The sequence below is a fragment of the Vulpes vulpes genome, chromosome 12 (assembly GCF_048418805.1).
Source record: "Vulpes vulpes isolate BD-2025 chromosome 12, VulVul3, whole genome shotgun sequence".
NCBI classification, from domain to species: Eukaryota; Metazoa; Chordata; class Mammalia; order Carnivora; family Canidae; genus Vulpes; species Vulpes vulpes.
In genome coordinates this window covers 82,220,835-82,238,568 of record NC_132791.1, presented here as the reverse complement: position 1 = coordinate 82,238,568, position 17,734 = coordinate 82,220,835, and the positions used below count along the sequence as shown (strand labels likewise).

The 17,734-nt window shown below is 49.3% G+C and overlaps 1 protein-coding gene and 1 long non-coding RNA gene across 3 annotated transcripts in view; one reads left to right on the top strand and one right to left on the bottom strand.

Annotated features, from left to right (window-relative positions):
• Positions 1-1,749: 1,749 nt before the first annotated feature.
• LOC140594632 (uncharacterized) lies at positions 1,750-7,445 on the bottom strand. Its single transcript, XR_011995672.1, has 2 exons — positions 6,891-7,445; positions 1,750-1,960 (listed from the first exon to the last, which is right to left on the bottom strand). It is a non-coding gene; the product is annotated as an uncharacterized lncRNA (long non-coding RNA).
• A 126-nt stretch (positions 7,446-7,571) lies between these two features.
• Positions 7,572-17,734, top strand: part of E2F3 (E2F transcription factor 3) — a 75,573-nt gene continuing 65,410 nt past the window's right edge. Inside the window, exon 1 of one of the 2 annotated variants that reach the window (XM_072729044.1) lies at positions 7,572-8,242. In XM_072729044.1, the coding sequence (XP_072585145.1) occupies positions 7,835-8,242 (408 nt within the window). In that variant the 5' untranslated portion in view covers positions 7,572-7,834. Of the gene's footprint in view, positions 8,243-9,060; positions 9,317-17,734 lie in introns of those variants that run through there. The other variant, XM_072729045.1, reaches the window with a different exon arrangement.

Sequence of the window (17,734 nt, the reverse complement as noted above, 5' to 3'; positions counted from 1 at the left end):
TGTCAGTTTAGCGTCCAGCTCTTGATTTGGCTTAGGTCATGATCTCAGGGCTGAGAGATGGAGCCAGTGTCGGGCTCCACCTCTCAGCAGGGAGTCGACTTCTCTCCCTCTGTCTTTCCCCGTGCTCATCCCCTCTCTCACTCTCTCTCAAAAATAAATAAATAAATCCTTTGATGTGGTACATATATAAGTGGAATATTATTCGGCCATAAAAAAGAATGAAATTTTGCCTTTTGTAACAACTTCGATGAATCTAGAGAATATAATGCTAAGCAAAGTTGGTCAGAGAAAGACAAATACCCTCTGATTTCACCCTGATGTGGAATTTAAGAAACAAAACACATGAGCAAAGAGGAAATAAAGAGAGAGACAAATCGAGTAACACTCTTAATCATAGAGAACAGACTGGTGGTTACCAGAGGGGAGGGGGATGGGTGAAATAGCCGATGGGGATTGTTGAATCACTATATTGTACACCTGAAACTAATATAACATTGTATTTAACTAAAATTAAAACATGAATATTAAAACAAATTTAAAAACAAAAAAGGAAAAGTAAATCCAAAGGTGGTGAGGAGCAGCACTATTCTTCAATCTCTCCCTACCTCTGCATGAAAATAGAAAGGACACCTAGATAGGAAAACCAGAAACCCACGAGGCAATTTTTCTGACAAAATTTGGTGACAGAGTAACTCCACGAGTCCCAAAATACAAATGAGAGGGAACGGCCCAACTGCCAAAACAGCTGCCATAACATATCGGCACCTGTGTCTGAGAAAGAAGGAAAGAACCCAGTGGCGCCTGTTGGACCTATGAACAGGAGAACTGCCAAAGAGCCAGCAGAGCTTCACAGGGCTGTGAGCAGGGTGATGTGGGAATGGCAGCTGAAAACGTGGGACGTTCTACCCTCCAAAAGCAGGTGAGAGCAAGGACAGTGGTAGGATGGTCTGCAGGGTTGGAAACAATCTAGCCTCTGCCTCTCAAAACCCTCGGGGCTCCGTTTTAAGAAGGGGAGACACCAAGCAGGAAGTGCTGGGAGGGAATCAAAACCGACCAGGACAGTCAGTTGAGCATTCAACTCTTAATTTTGGCTCAGATCATGATCTCAGGGTTGTGAGATCAAGCCCCAAGTCAGGCTCTACACAGGGCATGGAGACTACTTAACAATCTCTCTCTCTCTCTCTCTCTCTCTCCCTCTCCCACTCTCACCCTGCTTGCCCGCTCTCTCTCTAAACCAAAACCAAAAACCAAAAACTGACCAGGAGAAGGACAAGGCAAAAGGAAATGGAAGGTCTACACTAAAGTAGGGGTGGAGGGGATGTAACAAGGAAACCTCAGAAAGTAAGCCTGCACCCTCATGACAACAATGTAAGATGGAGCTCCTGAAGACAGACAAGATTATCTGAACCCTCCTCACTCTTCAAGTCCAAGAAGACAAATTTCACATACAGAAAAGTATTCATAACAAATACTGGGGGAAAAAGAAAATAAGGAGCATGAATGATTGCCAAGATCACAGGACAAGGGACAGAATGGCATTGTATGCCTCAGATTTGCCAAAGGAACCAAACTTGAGTCTGGTCCCTACTGTGCGTCCAGCTGCAAAATCTGCAGGAAATGCAGAAGACAGAGCAACAGGGTCAAGTGCACCATAGTGTGCATTCTGCTAAATTTAGGCCATGAGGTTCAATGCCCCAAATTCTTTGAATGAGTTCCTGGAGCTGCTATAACGAATGGCCACAAACAAGGTAGCTTAAAACAACAGAAATTTATTCTCTCCCAGTTCTGGAGGCCAGAAGTCTGAAATCAAGATGGCAGTAGGGTTGTTTCCTTCATGGAGCTGCTCCATGTCTGTCTCGCAGCTTCTGGTAACTGGCAATCCTTGGTGTGCCTTGGCTTGTGGACACAACACTTCATTCTCCGCCTCTGCTCTCATACCTCCTCTACGTTTTCTTCTCTTCTGTTGTAAAAATAACTGACATTAGATTTAGGACTCATCCTAATCCAAGGTCATTGCATCTTGAGGTCCTTAACCTTAATTATTCTGCAAAGACCATTTTTCTAAATAGGGTCAAAGTCAAAATCAAAGCTTTAGTGGGCATATCTTGTAGGGGCAGCCACCATTCAACCTACTATACACGTCGAGACAAATCGTGAGGAAAATAAAAGGATAGACCAGGAACTATAGATTAAAAGAAACTTGAAAGGCATATCAATATTTTTTTAAATGGGCAAGATGAAACTATAGTTTATAAAGATGCATATTTAGGTCATGATACTTTAAAAAATACAGAGAAGTGAAGACTAAAAATATGAGGCTAATGGTTACTTTTGGTGGGAGGCAGGGGGCTGTGATCAGGATGGAGCATACAAGAAAGGGACTTCCAGTCAATGTCATAGTTGCCTAAGAAGCCAATTGATAGGGCAGAGATTGCTAGATCACGGATGGATGCCCGTGGATGTTTCTCAAAGTGTGTTCTGCAGACGGCCTGCATCACAATTACTCTGTTTATAATAAGGCACATTCCTGGACTCTAATCAGAGATACAGATTCGGTAGATGTGATTGAGAGCTATGCTCTATGCCAGAAGTTCATCCCAGATTTATTTAAAAATGCAGGAGCTTTAGGGGCGTCTGGGGGGCACAGTCCATTAAGCATCTGATCTCAGGTTATGACCTCCTGGTTGTGGGACAGAGACTGCAGTCGGGCTCTACACTCAGTGCAGTCTGCTTCTGATTCTTTCTCCCTCTCCCTCTGCCCCTTCCCACTCTCCCTCTCTCTGTCTCTCAAATGAATAAATAAAATCTTAAATAAAAAAATAAATAAATAAATAAATAAATAAATAAATAAATAAATAAATAAATACACAAGAACTCTATTCAAACAGTATCTTCCTGGACAAAGACCTGAAGGCAAGAAACTCTATACTGGTATCTAAACCATAATCTATAATAACTAGAATGGTCAAGTTTCTAGAATGAGCATCTAGAAATTTTGTTAGTAGTGTGTGATGTGGTAATGGCTTAAGGACATGATCTTCCTAACCAGAAAGATAAAACAGAGAATGTTACTTCTCTATGGGCAACTAACTGAATTGCACTACAAGCGCCTTAAACTCTTAGATGAGTCTTCTCCAGGCCCTAAAACTTTAAAGCTATGTACTCAAAGTCCAATGTGGCAACCAGATTTGACTGAAATGAAATTAGAGGCACAATTTAAACGTTAGCTGTTTCAAAGATTTTCTGGGCTTACGAGCAGTTTCTTCAGCTTCCCGAACCTATGATTTTTTTTTTTTTTTTTGGTCTGATGATTTAATATTGAATTGCCACAAAACTGTTGAGCAGTATCGTTTCTTGGGAATCACTTATATATCGATCTTATGGGTGTTGGCAAAATTGTATTTTGAAATTGAAAACGAAGACTTTTAGAGAAGATTATAACATCCAGCTTCATATATATGTATTACATATGTGTGTGTGAGTGTGTGTGTACGTGAGTGAATAGGAATTCAGAGCTTGTTATGTTAACTGGCAGGATGAGAAGAGGCAAGAGGATGAGAAACAAGAGAATCAAGGCATTTAGGCACAGGAGTGGCAAACTCCAGCTGTAGCTAGAATAGAAAGTAATGGGAAGAAATCCAAAGTCACACAGCTGACTCCAGCTCTCAATATCTAGTGCTGGAAGAAATTACCTGGAGGGACTTGTTATATAAGATTCTTGGGCCCTGCCTCAAAGGATTCCGACTCATTAAATGGTTTGGGGAGAGCTCAGGAATCTGCATTTTTACGAACTTCTTAGGCAAGTCTGCAACAAGTCATACTTTGAAAAGTCCTCCACAGGGGCTCTGGCACAGGCTGACAATTAGTGTCACTGGTGTCCGGCAAGGAATAGTATCTTGGCAGCAGTACAAGACATGGTGAGTAGCGGTTAAGAGGTGTGAGATTCGGGTAGGCAGGCTAGCAGACCAAATTCATTCCCCAGGGCTGCCATAATAAATTGCCACAAACTGGGTAGCTCAAAACAACAGAAATTTATTCTATCACAGGGTAGAGGCCAGAAGTCCTAAACCTAGGTGTTGGCAGTGCTCTGTTTCCTCCAGAGTAAAGCCTATGGAAGATTCTACTCCTTGTCTCTTATGGCTTCTGGTGGCTGTTGGCATTTCTTGACTTTCCGCTGCTCATTCCAACCTCTGCCTCCATCCTCACAAAGCCTCTCCTCCTCTGTGTCCTTCCTTTGTGTGTCTTCTATAAGGATAATCGTCCTTAGAATTTAAGGCTCGCCCAGGTAACTCTAGAATGATCTTGAGATTCTCAACTTAATTACATCTGGAAAGATCCTTTTTCCAAATAAGTTCACAATATAGGTTTCTAGGGATAAGGATGAAGACATGTTTTTGAGGGGCCACCATTCAACCAATTACACAGGCCAATTTTAACAACTAGTTGCCTGGGCCGCTGTCAAAGCAAGATTTGAACGGGGGTGGTGATTGGCAAGGGCAGTGCCAGTCTAGTGTTAGATCAGTCTAACCTTCAAGGAAAGGTCAGGGAGGCTCAGACTTAGGAACCTGCCAGAAGCCACAAACAGATGAGGTGGGAGTGGGATGAGGAGCAGAGCTGACTTTATTTTATTACCCTGAATTTCTGAGTCAGGACTCTATAATCCCTACTAACCAGGTCATGACTGTGCTCCTACACTGGGACAAAGCTAAGCTGCCACAGCAAGTGGACATCCAGGGGTAATAGGAAGATTTGAGGCTGCGAGTCAGATTGGACTACACAGAGCTACAAAGTGCAATCACGCAAATAAATAGAATCATAAACAGCTACCACTTATTGAGCACCTGCTATGCTATTTGCCTGGCACTTTACATTTATTATTGCCTCTTCTCATCATGACCTTGTAATATGGGCACTGCAATAGGAGTTCCCACTGGACATAGGAGAAAACGGGCTTTTAAAGATTAAAGTTATATAACTAGTGAGTGGCTCCAAAGCCCATTATCCTTCTCCTGAAACATGCTGCCTCTCCACAAATCAATCAATAGCCTACCTCAAATTTTAGCATCTTATTTTATGTCACTGCACATGTCAAAACATTTGTTTTCTACCAGGTACCCTATGTTAAAAATATAACGTGGCTAAAGGAGAATAAGTAGTTCAAAGCTTTCTAAACCAGATTCACAGGTGGGGATCTGGATTGTGAACACTTGCTCCTTTGTGACTGTCATATTTATCTTAATGTAATCACTTGTGGGGAGCTCTAGCGGGGATTTTTGTACACAGTTTCAAATCCTGGGTTTGTCTCTAATCTTAATAATGCAGGTCTGTCACCTCTCCCCCCCCCCCCTCCCGCCGCCCCACAATCCTCACTACCACCATCACAAGCATGCTGTCAATGAAGTTCTATAGGTGGTGATGACCAAATAGTTAAAGTACTAGGTTTCTCAGTAGCGCCCAGGGTGGAAAACAGCATCGATAGAACAAGATCAAGGAAACTGCTGATACATTATGCCTCTAGTCCAACAAGAATTGATGCCCTTTGAGTATCACCTAATCTGCCCTAAAGATAGTGTCAGATTTATGGTAGAGCGCCAATAAATGTGTGGGTACTAGGCCATGTGTCCTCAACCACCTTGCATGCAAGACCAAAACTTTCCCGAGCCTGGCGCAAGGTTTAACAGGACTTTTATCTCATCCTGTTTCAGACTAGGTAACAGGGCTGAAGCATTAACGAATCTGAGCCTCAGGCCTTTCATAATACTGGTCAGGCCTTTCATAATACTGACTATGTGAGTTTGGGGAAATTATTATTATCAATAACAACAGTAATAACCTTCTGCATAAGGGCAAGAAGAATCGCAACCCTCATCACCCCGTGAACACCAGCTTGGCAGCTAGTGTGTACAATTCTCGGTGACTGGAATTGCGAATGACACCTGACATGTATACCTTTCCCCACGTTCCTGCTTTTTCCTTTTTCTGTTCAGGCTCACAGAAGCAATCTTCACTTTTAAGACCCATGAACAGCTGCACCAGTACAGAAGTCAAGGGGGCACCTGGGTGGCTCAGTGGTTGAGCATCTGCTTTGGCTCAGGTCGTGATCCCCGGGTCCTGGGATAGAATCCCCCATGAGCTCCCCATAGGGAGCCTGCCTCTCCTTCTGCCTGTGTCTCTGCCTCTCCCTCTCTCCCTCTCTCTCTGTGTCTCTCATGAATAAATACAATCTTTAAAAAAAAAAAATACAAAAGTCAATTTCACAATCATTTAACAGACTTCTGGTGACAGTTTCCAGTTTACTTTAAAAAAAAAAAAAGTCGTTTAAAGGGTTTTGGAATGGATCTGGATCCTTGCGTTTGCTTTCAAGTCCGACAACTTGGTAGGAAACCGAAATTGCAAAGCGCTGATGCCTGGGCGTACGGCGCTTGCGGGGAGCAAGACGTCATCGTGGGAAGCGTGTACTTCTTGGGATTACTGCCTGGCGGATTAGAAACCCGCAGATCAGTCCTAGATGAGCCCTAATTAACTGCCCTGGGTGCTTCTGGGCCAGTGGTGGGCGGGGCGGGACGGGCGTGGGGGGAGTGGGGTTGTGGGGTGGGGTGGCTTGTCGGCTGGACTCAAACCAATGCTCGCGGTAAGCTTTCGCTCCAAACGTTCCAGAGTTAATTTTTGACCTAAACGCAATCCTGGCTAATAATGAAGCTGCCAGGAATGATCTGGAACGCTAACTAAAGTGGTGCCCGCAATCACGACAGGCGAACCTTCTGCCCCCACGATCCCGCCTGCCCACATGCTTCTGTCTATCAGCCTGGGCCTCGGGATCAGCTCTCGCCGCCGCATTGGTTGGATTTCAGGAAAAGAGAAACCCCACGATTTAAAGGGCTCAGTCCCACCTGCCAGGCGTGGTCCGCATGGTCCAACTTGCCTTTGCAACATTATCTGGCAGAATCTCCAGCTGGTGTGCATCTATCACACTGACTGGCCAAAGGAAAGAGAGTTCCCGCAAGTGTCCCCTTGGTCACCTTGACAATTTCTAAAAGCGAAACTTGCGCTCGGGACTGGATGCGCACTGAGTCTGCGGGGCGCGGAGCGCCTGCCCAGGTCAGCAGCGCCCGCCCCGCGCGCGGGCGGGGACCGGGCGGGGCCTGGACGAGGCGTGGTTTTCCGTGGGAGAGAAGGAAGGGCTTTGCCCCGCCTCCCCCCTCCCAAAAAAAAAACCCTGCTCTCGCCCAGCCAATCGAGGAGGCCTATGCAAATGGAGCCCCTGTCGCCCCGGTAACCGTGATGCACGGTAGCCAATGGAGACCAGCAGGCCGCGGCCCCGCGCCGCGATTGGGCCTTAAGTCGGGAGCCAGAGGCCCAATGGGCTGCGGGAACGGTCCTCGGCGGGCTGAGGGGCGGGGATATGCAAATATGGTTTGAAAAGCCGGCGGGAAATCTGAGTTTCGCGGGAGGACCTTGGCGCGTAAACCGTATCCCTTCATTCATTGTCAGCAGCAGCTTCCTGGAGCCATTTTTCAGCTGCCGGCCGCAGCACCCGGGCTGCCGCCGCCGCCTCGCAATCCGTTGCATCGGCCGCCCCCGACGCCTCCATCCCCCCTCGGGGCCCGGTATCCGTGCGGCCGGGACCCTCCTCTCTCCAGAGCCCCGATTATTTTTGGCCCCCGGGGCCCGTGCGGTGCGGAAAAATAAAAAGGAAAGAGAGAGAAGGGGCTCGGAAGCGCCGGGCGGGGAGGAGAGAAGGAGGAGAGACTCGGAAACTCCGGCTGCAAATAATAAAAGAAATTGAAAACAAAACGTTAATATACCGTAGCAATAAAAAGAGCAGGAGCGAGAGATGAGAAAGGGGATCCAGCCCGCCCTGGAGCAGTACCTGGTGACCGCCGCGGGTGGGGAGGGGGCGGCTGTCGTCGCCGCCGCCGCCGCCGCCGCAGCCTCCATGGACAAAAGGGCACTGCTGGGCAGCCCCGGCCTCCCCGCCGCCGCCGCCGCCGCCCCCGCCGCCCCGGGCGCGTACCTCCAGATCCTCACCACGAACACTTCCACCACCTCCTGCTCCTCCTCCCTCCACAGCGGCGCCGCCGCCGCCGCCGCCGCCGCCGGCCCCCTCCTCCCCGGCGCGCCCGGCGCGGAGCCGACGGCCGGCAGCCTCCTCTACACCACGCCGCACGGACCCTCGGCCAGAGCCGGGCTGCAGCAGCCTCCAGCGCCGGGACGCGGCGGCGGCGGCGGCGGCGGCCCTCCGGTAATGCCTCGGCGCCCGGCCCGGGGGGGGGGCTCGCGCCGCGGGGGGGGCGTCTCGGGCCTCGCCGGCCGCCGGCGCCGCGGCTCCATTGTTGGGCGCGCGCGCCCCCCGCACCCCTGCGGCCGGGTCGGGGGCGCGGCCGGGCGCGCGGGGCGGCGGCGAGGGCCTGGCGCCCACCACGTCAAACACTCGCAAAGTTTTCGCGCCCCCCGCACTTCCCGCCACCCCCCGCCACGCGAAGCTTCCTCCTTCTCGGGCGTAGGAAAGGGTCACGCCCCGGATGGAGAGGGAGAGGGGGTGGGGGTGCGGGACGGGGCGGGGGGCCCCGGGGTGCGGCGCGGGGCGCGGGGGGCTGCTGGGCTGGCGGCGCCGGCCGGGCCCCGAGGCCCTCCGGCCGGCGGGGGGTCCCCAGGCCGTGCTCGGGGCGCCGGACGCACTCGGGGGGCTGCGGCTCCGGGCCACAAAGGGGCGCGGGCGGGGGCGCGCCGGGGCGGGGGCGGGGGCGCGGGCGGCCTCGAGGCCAGGGGCCCCGGCCTGGGCGCATCCTGGCGGCGGCCGCGGCGGCGCCCGCGTGGCCCGTGCGCCCGGGCCTGGCTCGCCGGGCCCCGGGCCTGCCCTTGACCCGCCTCTCCCCGGGCCCCTTCCTTCCCCGCCCTGCCCCCGGCCCCCTCCCCGCCCCCCGGCGGCGGAGGGCGGGGGCAGCCGCGTTCCCGTCCCGCCGCCCGGGTCTGTCCCTCTCCCCGGGACCCGCCGGTGACGTCTCGCACACGTGCGCGGAGGACGCGCCTGTGACTGGGGAGGAGGCGGCGGCGGGAGGGGGCGCTGGAGGGGGAGCGGGGGGCACCCACTTCCTCCTGCTCGCCGGCTCCCTGGCCTGGGACGGTCCCGGCGCCCTCGCACCGCCCCCGGCGCGGCCACCCTCCCTCGGCGCTCGCGACCCCCGGGCGCCCGCCCCCGCGCCCGCGCCCGCCCCCGCCCGGCGCCGCCGCTCGCTCGGCCCTCCGGGCGCCCTCGCCCGCCGGCCCCCCGCCGCCCCGAGCCTGGCCGGTTTCGGAAATGCCCTTACAGCAGCAGGTTAGTGACCGGGACGGCGCGGGGGCGCGGGCGGGGGCGCGGGCCTGCGGGGGTGCGGCGCGGGGGGAGGCGGTGCAGCGGGGCTCGGAGTGGGAACGGGGGGTTGGGTGCTCGAGGGAAATGAGTAAGCAAGAAAAATCCAACTAAGTAGATGCCCCGGCCTCTGGGTCCAGGAGCCTCGGGCCGGGAGTGTCCGCCCCAGGGGGCGGCTCTGCTGTTTACGTGGATTTTCTTGTTCCCGGGGGCCGAGGGGTGGGCGACCGGGAGCCGGAGGGGGCTCCTCGCCGAGGGCCGAGTCGGGCTCTGTTTTCCGTCTTCCTTCCCCGGTGCGGAGGGGGAGGGGGCGGGTCAGAGGGTGGGGTGTCTGTAGGATTCCCAGGCCACCCGCCACCCCCTCCCTTTGTCCCTGTAATTTATAAAGCGCCTTTGAGAGATGATTTAGGTCAGGATGCGGCTTCTCTTTTTGTTGATACTAGAAAGAAGTGTGGCCCGGAGGTCTTCCCCCCCTTTCTCCTTTTCTCCCTTTCCTGCATGGCTCCTGTCTTCACCCTCGTGGTGAGGCTTGGCCCCCACGAGGCTGCAGAGGGACCCAGAGTCGGATACGTGGTCAGGAAGACCAGCCGTTGACCTCACCTTGTGTCACTTGCAGATGGATTTATTTTGTGCAGGATCGAGATTTCTGCAGGGCTCTTTGGAGAAAGTCAGCCCTGTAGCCAGCACTTTGGGAACTGAGATGGGTTTCGGAATAATGAACGTTTTTGATTCCCTTAACTCTTTTCCAATTTCGCCCATGGTTGGATCTTAACTGCTTTCCAGCCCGGGAGATACTTGCTGAGGATGTGTGATAGAGTCTCAAAAGAAGCTCATCGTTTTTTTAGTGACAAGGGTCTGCCAGCAGGGGGGAGGTAGAGTACAGTACCTACTTACACATACTGTATCCAGTATGCTGGGTCTCAGTCTCAAGAATATTCCATGCTGTTCACATTAAATACTGTCGCTTGACCTGACCCGAGCATGGTTAGAATATATTTTAAGCCTCTTGGCCCCTTACACAGTTGTGTTACTATATCCTCGACCTAATCCGAAACAACCAGCTATTGACATATTTCTTGGATTGGCTTCAGATTTATGGGAGAGTAGTTTTGATAATGGGAAACTATGAGACCACCAGATTGCTGGGTTTGTGTTTCTTTTCTTTCCTTTCTTTTCTTTTCTTTTTGAGTCTTAGCCTGCTTGTCGAACCTCCAAAGCTATCTGGACAAACTTACATGTGCTTCATTGTATTTCAAGTATAAAGATTATCCTCACTGTCTTCCAAGTTATTTCAAAAACTTTTATCTTTCTTTCCATGGGATTATTATTCCAAAGCCATGAGCACTGAATCTAAAGTTTGATTTTCTTATCGAAAATATGTTAGTTTTTTGTTGTTGTTTTTTTTTTTTAAGTCTTGAAATTTGGTTCATCTCCTTGCCTAAGTGAGAAGACCGCTAGGGCGTAGCTGAGTGATTGCCTGAGCAGAGAGACCATTTAAACACTTGGTGTCCAAGGAGAAGTTGAGAACTCTCTTCTGGTGGCCGGATTTGCAGACCCACCTGGTTCCAGTTCTCAGGAACATCTAAGAACTTAATAGGAGCAGATCCTCACCTCATTTTAATGGGAGAAAATAGATGAGTACTACCTTACTGGCTGTATTGTCTCTATCATTGACAAATTTCATGATCTTAGGCAAATAACTTCTTAAGAAAGTTTCCTTTTCTGTAAAATAGGAGCAATAGCAATACTAACCTAAAGGTTCTTTTTAAGGGTTAACCATGATAATGTGTGTAAAAGACTTTGCACAGTGCCAGGCAAATGGTAGATGTCCAATAAAATTAGTTATTCAGAAATGTGGTTTCTTCTGTAACTTAGAGAAATAGTGTTAAGACTTGGTGCACAGTCCTTTGTTTACATGTGAATAAAATGCTTAAAAGTTTTCTAAGGTGATATCTAATTAATTATACCCAATTAATTTGGGTTTTTATATCCACAAAACATGGCGGTTCTAGCAATGGGTAAAATAGGGACATGTCAGTAGGATGGGACTATGCAGAGATGGTGTCAAACTGTCTGTATATGACCTTGTGCCCTAAGATGTGATAAATTTAGATCAACTCACCCTCACTTTTTCACCTGGGCTCTACTTCTCCCATGACTCCATGGACTGCTAACTTTTGGGTGCAGTCTGTGCTTCGTGGCTCTTGCGGAACTGTGCTCTAAATTGTCACCAAGTCAGAGGCATGCTCCAGGTAAATTCGTTTTCAGATGGTGAGCCCTTGGAAGTGGAAGAATTATAGAGAACCATAGCCAGAAGAACTATTTTCTGGAGCAGAAAGGGTTTCCTCATTTTCTGCCTCTTCTAAAAAGAAGGTGAATTTTATTTCCTTCTAGTCCTAGAAAATTTGGGATGTATTAATATGAGACAGTAGCCTTTCACATCTGATTTAATTTAATCCAGTCACAGCAGCCTACTGATTATACTCTGGGAGAGAACCCATGGTGCTTGAAATTTCGGTGTAAGAATGGAGGAACCGTAGATGCTATAGCTGGGTCTGGTTTTTTGTTGTTGGGTTTTTTTTTTTTTTTTCCTTGTGTGAGTATAAAAGAAAAATGCTGGGTTCCTGTGGTTCTATACTCAATAATCTTGCTTCTGCTGAGCTATATGATTGATGCCAAGTTTAAACTAGGAGAGAATTTTTAGTCACTACATACCCCAAAATGGAAGTTTTAATATACTGCAGTGCCCAGACTCTGGACAGTTCAAATAGCTCCACTATAATCAGTACCAAGGGCGCCACTCTAATCATCCTCTGAAACAAAGCACCCTTAAATGTGGCAGTGTGAGCTAAGGAACTCAAGCTTGCGAACAGGAAAGGATTTTTTGTTTTGTTTTGTTTTGTTTTTCTATAGGTCATCACCTTGTGTAATACTTGGAAGAGGAGATTCTGAGATTAATGTTGTGCTGTGTAAAGCTAACTTGAAAACAGAAAATGATACTCAAAGCTTAGACCTGAATAAACAGCAGCACCTGGAGATTTAAAGGCTGGAGGGGCAGGGCAGATGGGGAGTTGCATTTATTCTCATTTCTCAGAGATCTCATGCAGTAGTTTTGATTCATCTGTCTTGGGACACCTGGGTGCCTCAGTGGGTTAAGCATCCTACTCTTGATCTCAGCTCTGGTCTTGATCTCGGGGTCCTGAGTTCAAGCCCTGCGTTGGGCCCCATGCTGGGCGTGGAGCCTACTTTAAAAAAAACAAACAAACAAAACCTCTTCTGTCTTTATTGCCTTCCAGAAGATATACCACCCACACACCTTTAACCCCCTTTCCACTGGATTGGGACCTATTTGGCAAAGCTTCAGCTACCTCCTCGTTTGTTTTCTGGCTGGTTTTCTGATTTCACAGGATTTTGTTGTCTTCTATTTGTCCAGTTTACATCCAGTTTGCCAGGCTCACTGGCTCCCATTCCTTTGGAACCACCTCCTTTCTCACTAACGTTGTTAAACCAGAATGAGAGAAAACCAACAATTGCCTGTGCTCAGGATATCGAGCCCCACATTGGGGCCATGAAACCACCCCACAGAGGGCAAGGCACAAAAGTAGATTTCAGTTCTTACCAGATTCTCTGTTTCAATTTGGTTTTTCAAGAGGAACTTTCCTGAATTCTTTGAGGTACTAAGCATGTGGTTTAATGCATATTTTCATGCTTGTTAGCTGCTTAAAAAATAGTGTTTTGGGGACTGTATTTACAATTGTTAAGAAGCATTTTTTTTCTGCTAATCATTTCTCATGGGACGAAGAAGGACAGATAAAGTAGGAAAGCAGTAAATATCGGAAACCACTAATGGTATCTCCTTCCTCCTACCCTGATCCGCTCTTTGGCTTCACAGAGTGACTTGGAAAATGTATCTCACACAGAGAGAAGTTTACAACGAAGGCTTAGAAAACAGCCGAGGTGGGGCCAGGAAACCCAGGATGGGTTGATATAGAGGGATAACACACATTGCTCTTGCTCCAATAAGAAGGAAATTGGTTTACTTTCTGTTGTCACTTTTGCTTCAAACACTCTCCCCATCCCCCAACCGCCAAAGAGCAGCGTGTTTGTAGAAGTCAAAGAATGTACAAGTTACAAAAATGTGTTCTTAATCTTCCGTGGACCTTAAGTAGGGGAGGAGGGGGTCAGTCCTGTGGCCCTGGTGGCTGCAGTCATCTGCTGTATCTCTTTGAACAAGAAGAGATAAAGCCCACTGGTTGCCAGATTGTATCACAAAGCCCATGCACTTCACTTTGCTGAAGAACCTGAGGAAAACAGGCCATTACTTAGATTTGTCAACTAAGGCAGGGGTTTCTGACAGCTGGAGTTTGATAAGGAGAACTGACAGCTGATGGAATAGGGAAGGGATTAAAAAAAAAAAAGTTGACCCTTGAATAGCACACACACACACAGTCAAAAATCTGAGAATAGCTTTTGACTCCCCAAAAACTTAACTACCGATAGCCTCCCTTTGAAGCTTTACTGATAACACCATTAACACAATTTTGCCTACATATTATATACAGTGTTATAATAAAGTAAGCCTGAGAAAAGAAAATGTTATTAAGAAAATCCCAAGGAAGAGAAAATACACTGAGAGTACTGCAAAAAAAGAAAAAGACAACCTCATATAAGTGGACCCGTGTTACTTCAAACCTGTGTTGTTCACGGGTCAACTAAAAGTGACTAGTCTGCTTTCTATTGCTGTGGCCCAAGTGTCTGGGGCTATCTGTAGGGTCCAGGTAATACTCTTATAACTTACCAGTCCCTAAGAACAGTACTTTAGGTTTAACACAGGCCACAATCGATGATTCCCACTGGTCTTTGTTCGAATCATCATCTGACCCAGTCCCCTTCATTTTGCAGGTGGAGAAATTCAGCCCCAGTGGAGTTCAGTTACTTGCCCAAGGTCACAAGCTAGCTAGTGGCAAAGCCAGGACTGAAATTGGAGACTTGAATTCTTAGAGGAAGCCTCATTCACCAAGAAAAAGTTAACCGTGTCTCATGGGCCCTAAATAGGAGAATTGGGATTGATTGAGTACCTTTTAGATGGTCTTCAGGAGGGGTTGCTTTTTTTTTTTTTTAATGTACACATATGAATAATAACTTACTCTCAAATATTCAGAATAAGCAAAGCTGCTTTAGATGTTAAACGAAAGGGATTTTTTTTTTTTTAATGGAAGGAATGACTGACTCTACACAAACAGTAGCATTTTTAAAGCTTTGTTACTTACAAATCGGTTCTCTGTGTGTAGCACATTGCTGGTCCTTAAAAGGTGAAACATGTACTTCACAGAGAATAGAACCTAAGAGGATTTTTGAAACTTTCTCCAGGACAGGGGCCCCACATGGATCCAGTGTTGGCATATTTGTCCAGGGCCAGGCACGTCCTGAGTTACTAGACAGGTTTTCAGAGGTCCCAGGTGCTTGCCCCTTCACATTGGTCCGGATGCTGTTCCCGCAAGAAGCCCTCTGGTTTAGCAGAGTGGCTGGTCAGTTAACTCTGTCAGAGGAAGCCAACCATCCCTTAAAACCCAGAACTAATTTCATTAAAATGTCTTCTTTTACAAGTCGAACTGAGAAAGCTTAAAAATAGAAGCACTTCGAGCCTGAAGCCTAAAAGTGAAACATAATCTGAGGTGGCTGTAGCTCACCCACTCATTAGGGGCTCGGATATATGGCTTGTCTGTCTGCCATCTACGGACCAGAAAGGGGTGACGTATGGAGAGAAGGTCTCTTGGCCAGTGAGCGGTCAGGAGCATGATGACAGCAGCTGTGGTTATCAGTGGAACTTACTTTCCCAGAAGGTATTTTGGTAAATGGAGTCTGCCTTTCAGGCGGCGAGAAGCTGAACGCCCTTGGTCCTCCTGGCCAGCTAGTGCCTGGCTACCCCGCGATCCTTTTGGCTCCTTTTGGCTCCTCCGGCATGCTCTTGCCTGAACTGCTGAGAAGGGCTTGTCCATGCTCTAGTTTTCATGACCCCAAATGTTGTGGTTCAAGACACTGGGGTTGTGGAAGGGAACTCCGCGCCATTGGAGCTCACTCCCTCCTTTGCCCTGTGCCATTTCTGATGATCCGAGGCCCTAGAGATAGGAAACCAGAGCTGTGGCCCCTAACCCCTTCTCCTTTGAGCCCTGCTGGGTCTGGCAGCCCTCAGGAGCGAGGGAGGCTCATGTGTACGAAACCATACCCTCACCTTGGAGGCGAGTGAAGGGCAGCTGGGCAGGAGGGGCCGATGATGGAGGCCAGAGCCACAGCGCCTGGGTTCTCATTCTGGCTCCGCGTGTCAGCTGCGTGACTGGGGCTTAACACCAGCAACCTCTGCGTCTTAACTTCCTCACCTGCAAAATGGGAGAATCCCAGCACCTGCCTCCCAGGGTTGGCAAAATCGAAGGAGTCCCTAAATGTAAAGTGTGCAGGGCCAGGCCTGGTGCGCGGGAGGGATCCAGAGAGCGGAGTCAGTAGATTGATGGCAGAACCATCCTCCCCTTCCACGGCCACCTCTTGGGCTGTCCTTTGTGGCCTGTTTGACACACGAGCCCTGTGTTCGTTTAAACCCAGTTACCCCTCCTCAGGTGGCGGTGAAGGGGCGGAGGAGCGAGGCACGGGGCAGTCTGCGCCCGACATGGTCATTAGGGTGTCTCTCTCTAAGCTGTGCTTTGACTTGGGAGAAGGAGCTGCTGCTTCTGAGAGTACTAGCAGTAGTAACAGCGTCGTGACTAAAATCTTTGTTTCCGTGATTAAATGTGTTAATAAAGCCGCACTACCAATATGCATTGCGCGGTTAACACGATTTCACTTCTGCACCGTCTACTGTGGCAGAAATCAGGGTGTCTGAGCACCCTGGGCCTCCGCTGGCCTGGAGGTGCTGTCAGGGTAGGAGGAGGGAGGGAGGGGAGGGCAGGGCTGTGGTGCCCTCTGGAATCGGGGAACCCTTCTGCCTGGCTTCCAGAAGGATGCCAGAACTGCAGCCTTCTCCGGCTGCGTCTGTGACTTACCCAGTTAATTACAACCTTTTCCCTGGTGTTCTTCGGGATACGGTGAAATCTCGCCTTTCCCGTTCGGCCTCCCATTCCTCCCCGCTTGGATGCTGGCCTGGCTGGGTGCTGAGATGGCTGCAGGTCGCCCTTTGCCCGTGGGTTCCTTCTCCTCCCACTCAACCTCACTTCTGCTGCCCTCATTCCCACTGGCCCATGAGGTACGTCTCCTTGTAGCCTTATCATTGGTGTTCTTGACTCACTCCTCCAAGCTCCAAGAAATCTGTCGGTGGTGTTTTCGTGTGATCCCTTCCACGTGAGACCGCAAGTTTTGAGAGGCGTTTTCATTAGACATCTCATCTCTGGTGTGCTTGGCACCCTGGTGTGCTGTTGGGGATGCAAAAGAAGTATGAGGTGTGACCCGCCCACTCTCAAGTTTACAGTCTGTTTGGGGAGACAGGCTTTAAACACAAGGTGATTCTCAAGCAAGACTAAACAGGAGTTGGGAGGAAAACAAGACTCATCCAGTCTTCAGTTGTGTGGTGTCGACAGGAAGCACCAGCTGGGCCATGAGAGTGGGGAGCTCCCATGGTCATCTGTCTTGGAGCACACCGGGGTGCGCATTTGAATCATCTGGGCACTTTTCAAAAAATACCAAAACTCAGGCCCCACCCAGATTAATTATTAGAATCTGTGAGGGTGGGATCCAGATATGGATTGTGGGTTGTTTTTGTTTTTGTTTTTGTTTTTTCGAATTGTCCCAGATCATTTTGCTGTGCATTCTCATTGAAACCACTGAGCCAGGTGGAGAGGGATGATTGAGGAGATTGTTCATGGCTGGGGAAACACCCTAAGGCAGAGGTTAGGGAGCAGCAGATAGGTTACATAAGGAGAGACCAGTTGGATTGAAGTCAATATGGGGGAATGGTTAAGACCTAACATTGGGTATATTGGTAAAATTGGTCTAGAATAGGGACTGGCCTTCCTGCGAGGGTCAGGCAGGGAGTTAATGGGGGTGGAGGGTTAGGGGTGTGGAGGCTATGCTTGAAGAAGAAATGCCCTATGTAAAGGGGGCCATGGGGCCCTGCCCTAGGCAATGTCTGCCAGAGGGGAAGGCAAAGCCCTGTGTGTTGCCACATCTTCAACCTTCTTATAATGCCAGAAATCTACCAGTTTTAAAATGTTGGCTCGATTAAATAGGAAAATGTGCAGGCCAAACAAAATAGGTCTCTAGGACAGATTTGGCTTAAGGGCTGCCACTCAGCAGTCTCTGGTCTATGGGATAATAATAGCTAATGTTTATTGAGTGCCCACGTGTGTGGAGGGCACTAAACTAAGTGCTTTACACACATTAGCACATTATCCATGTAAC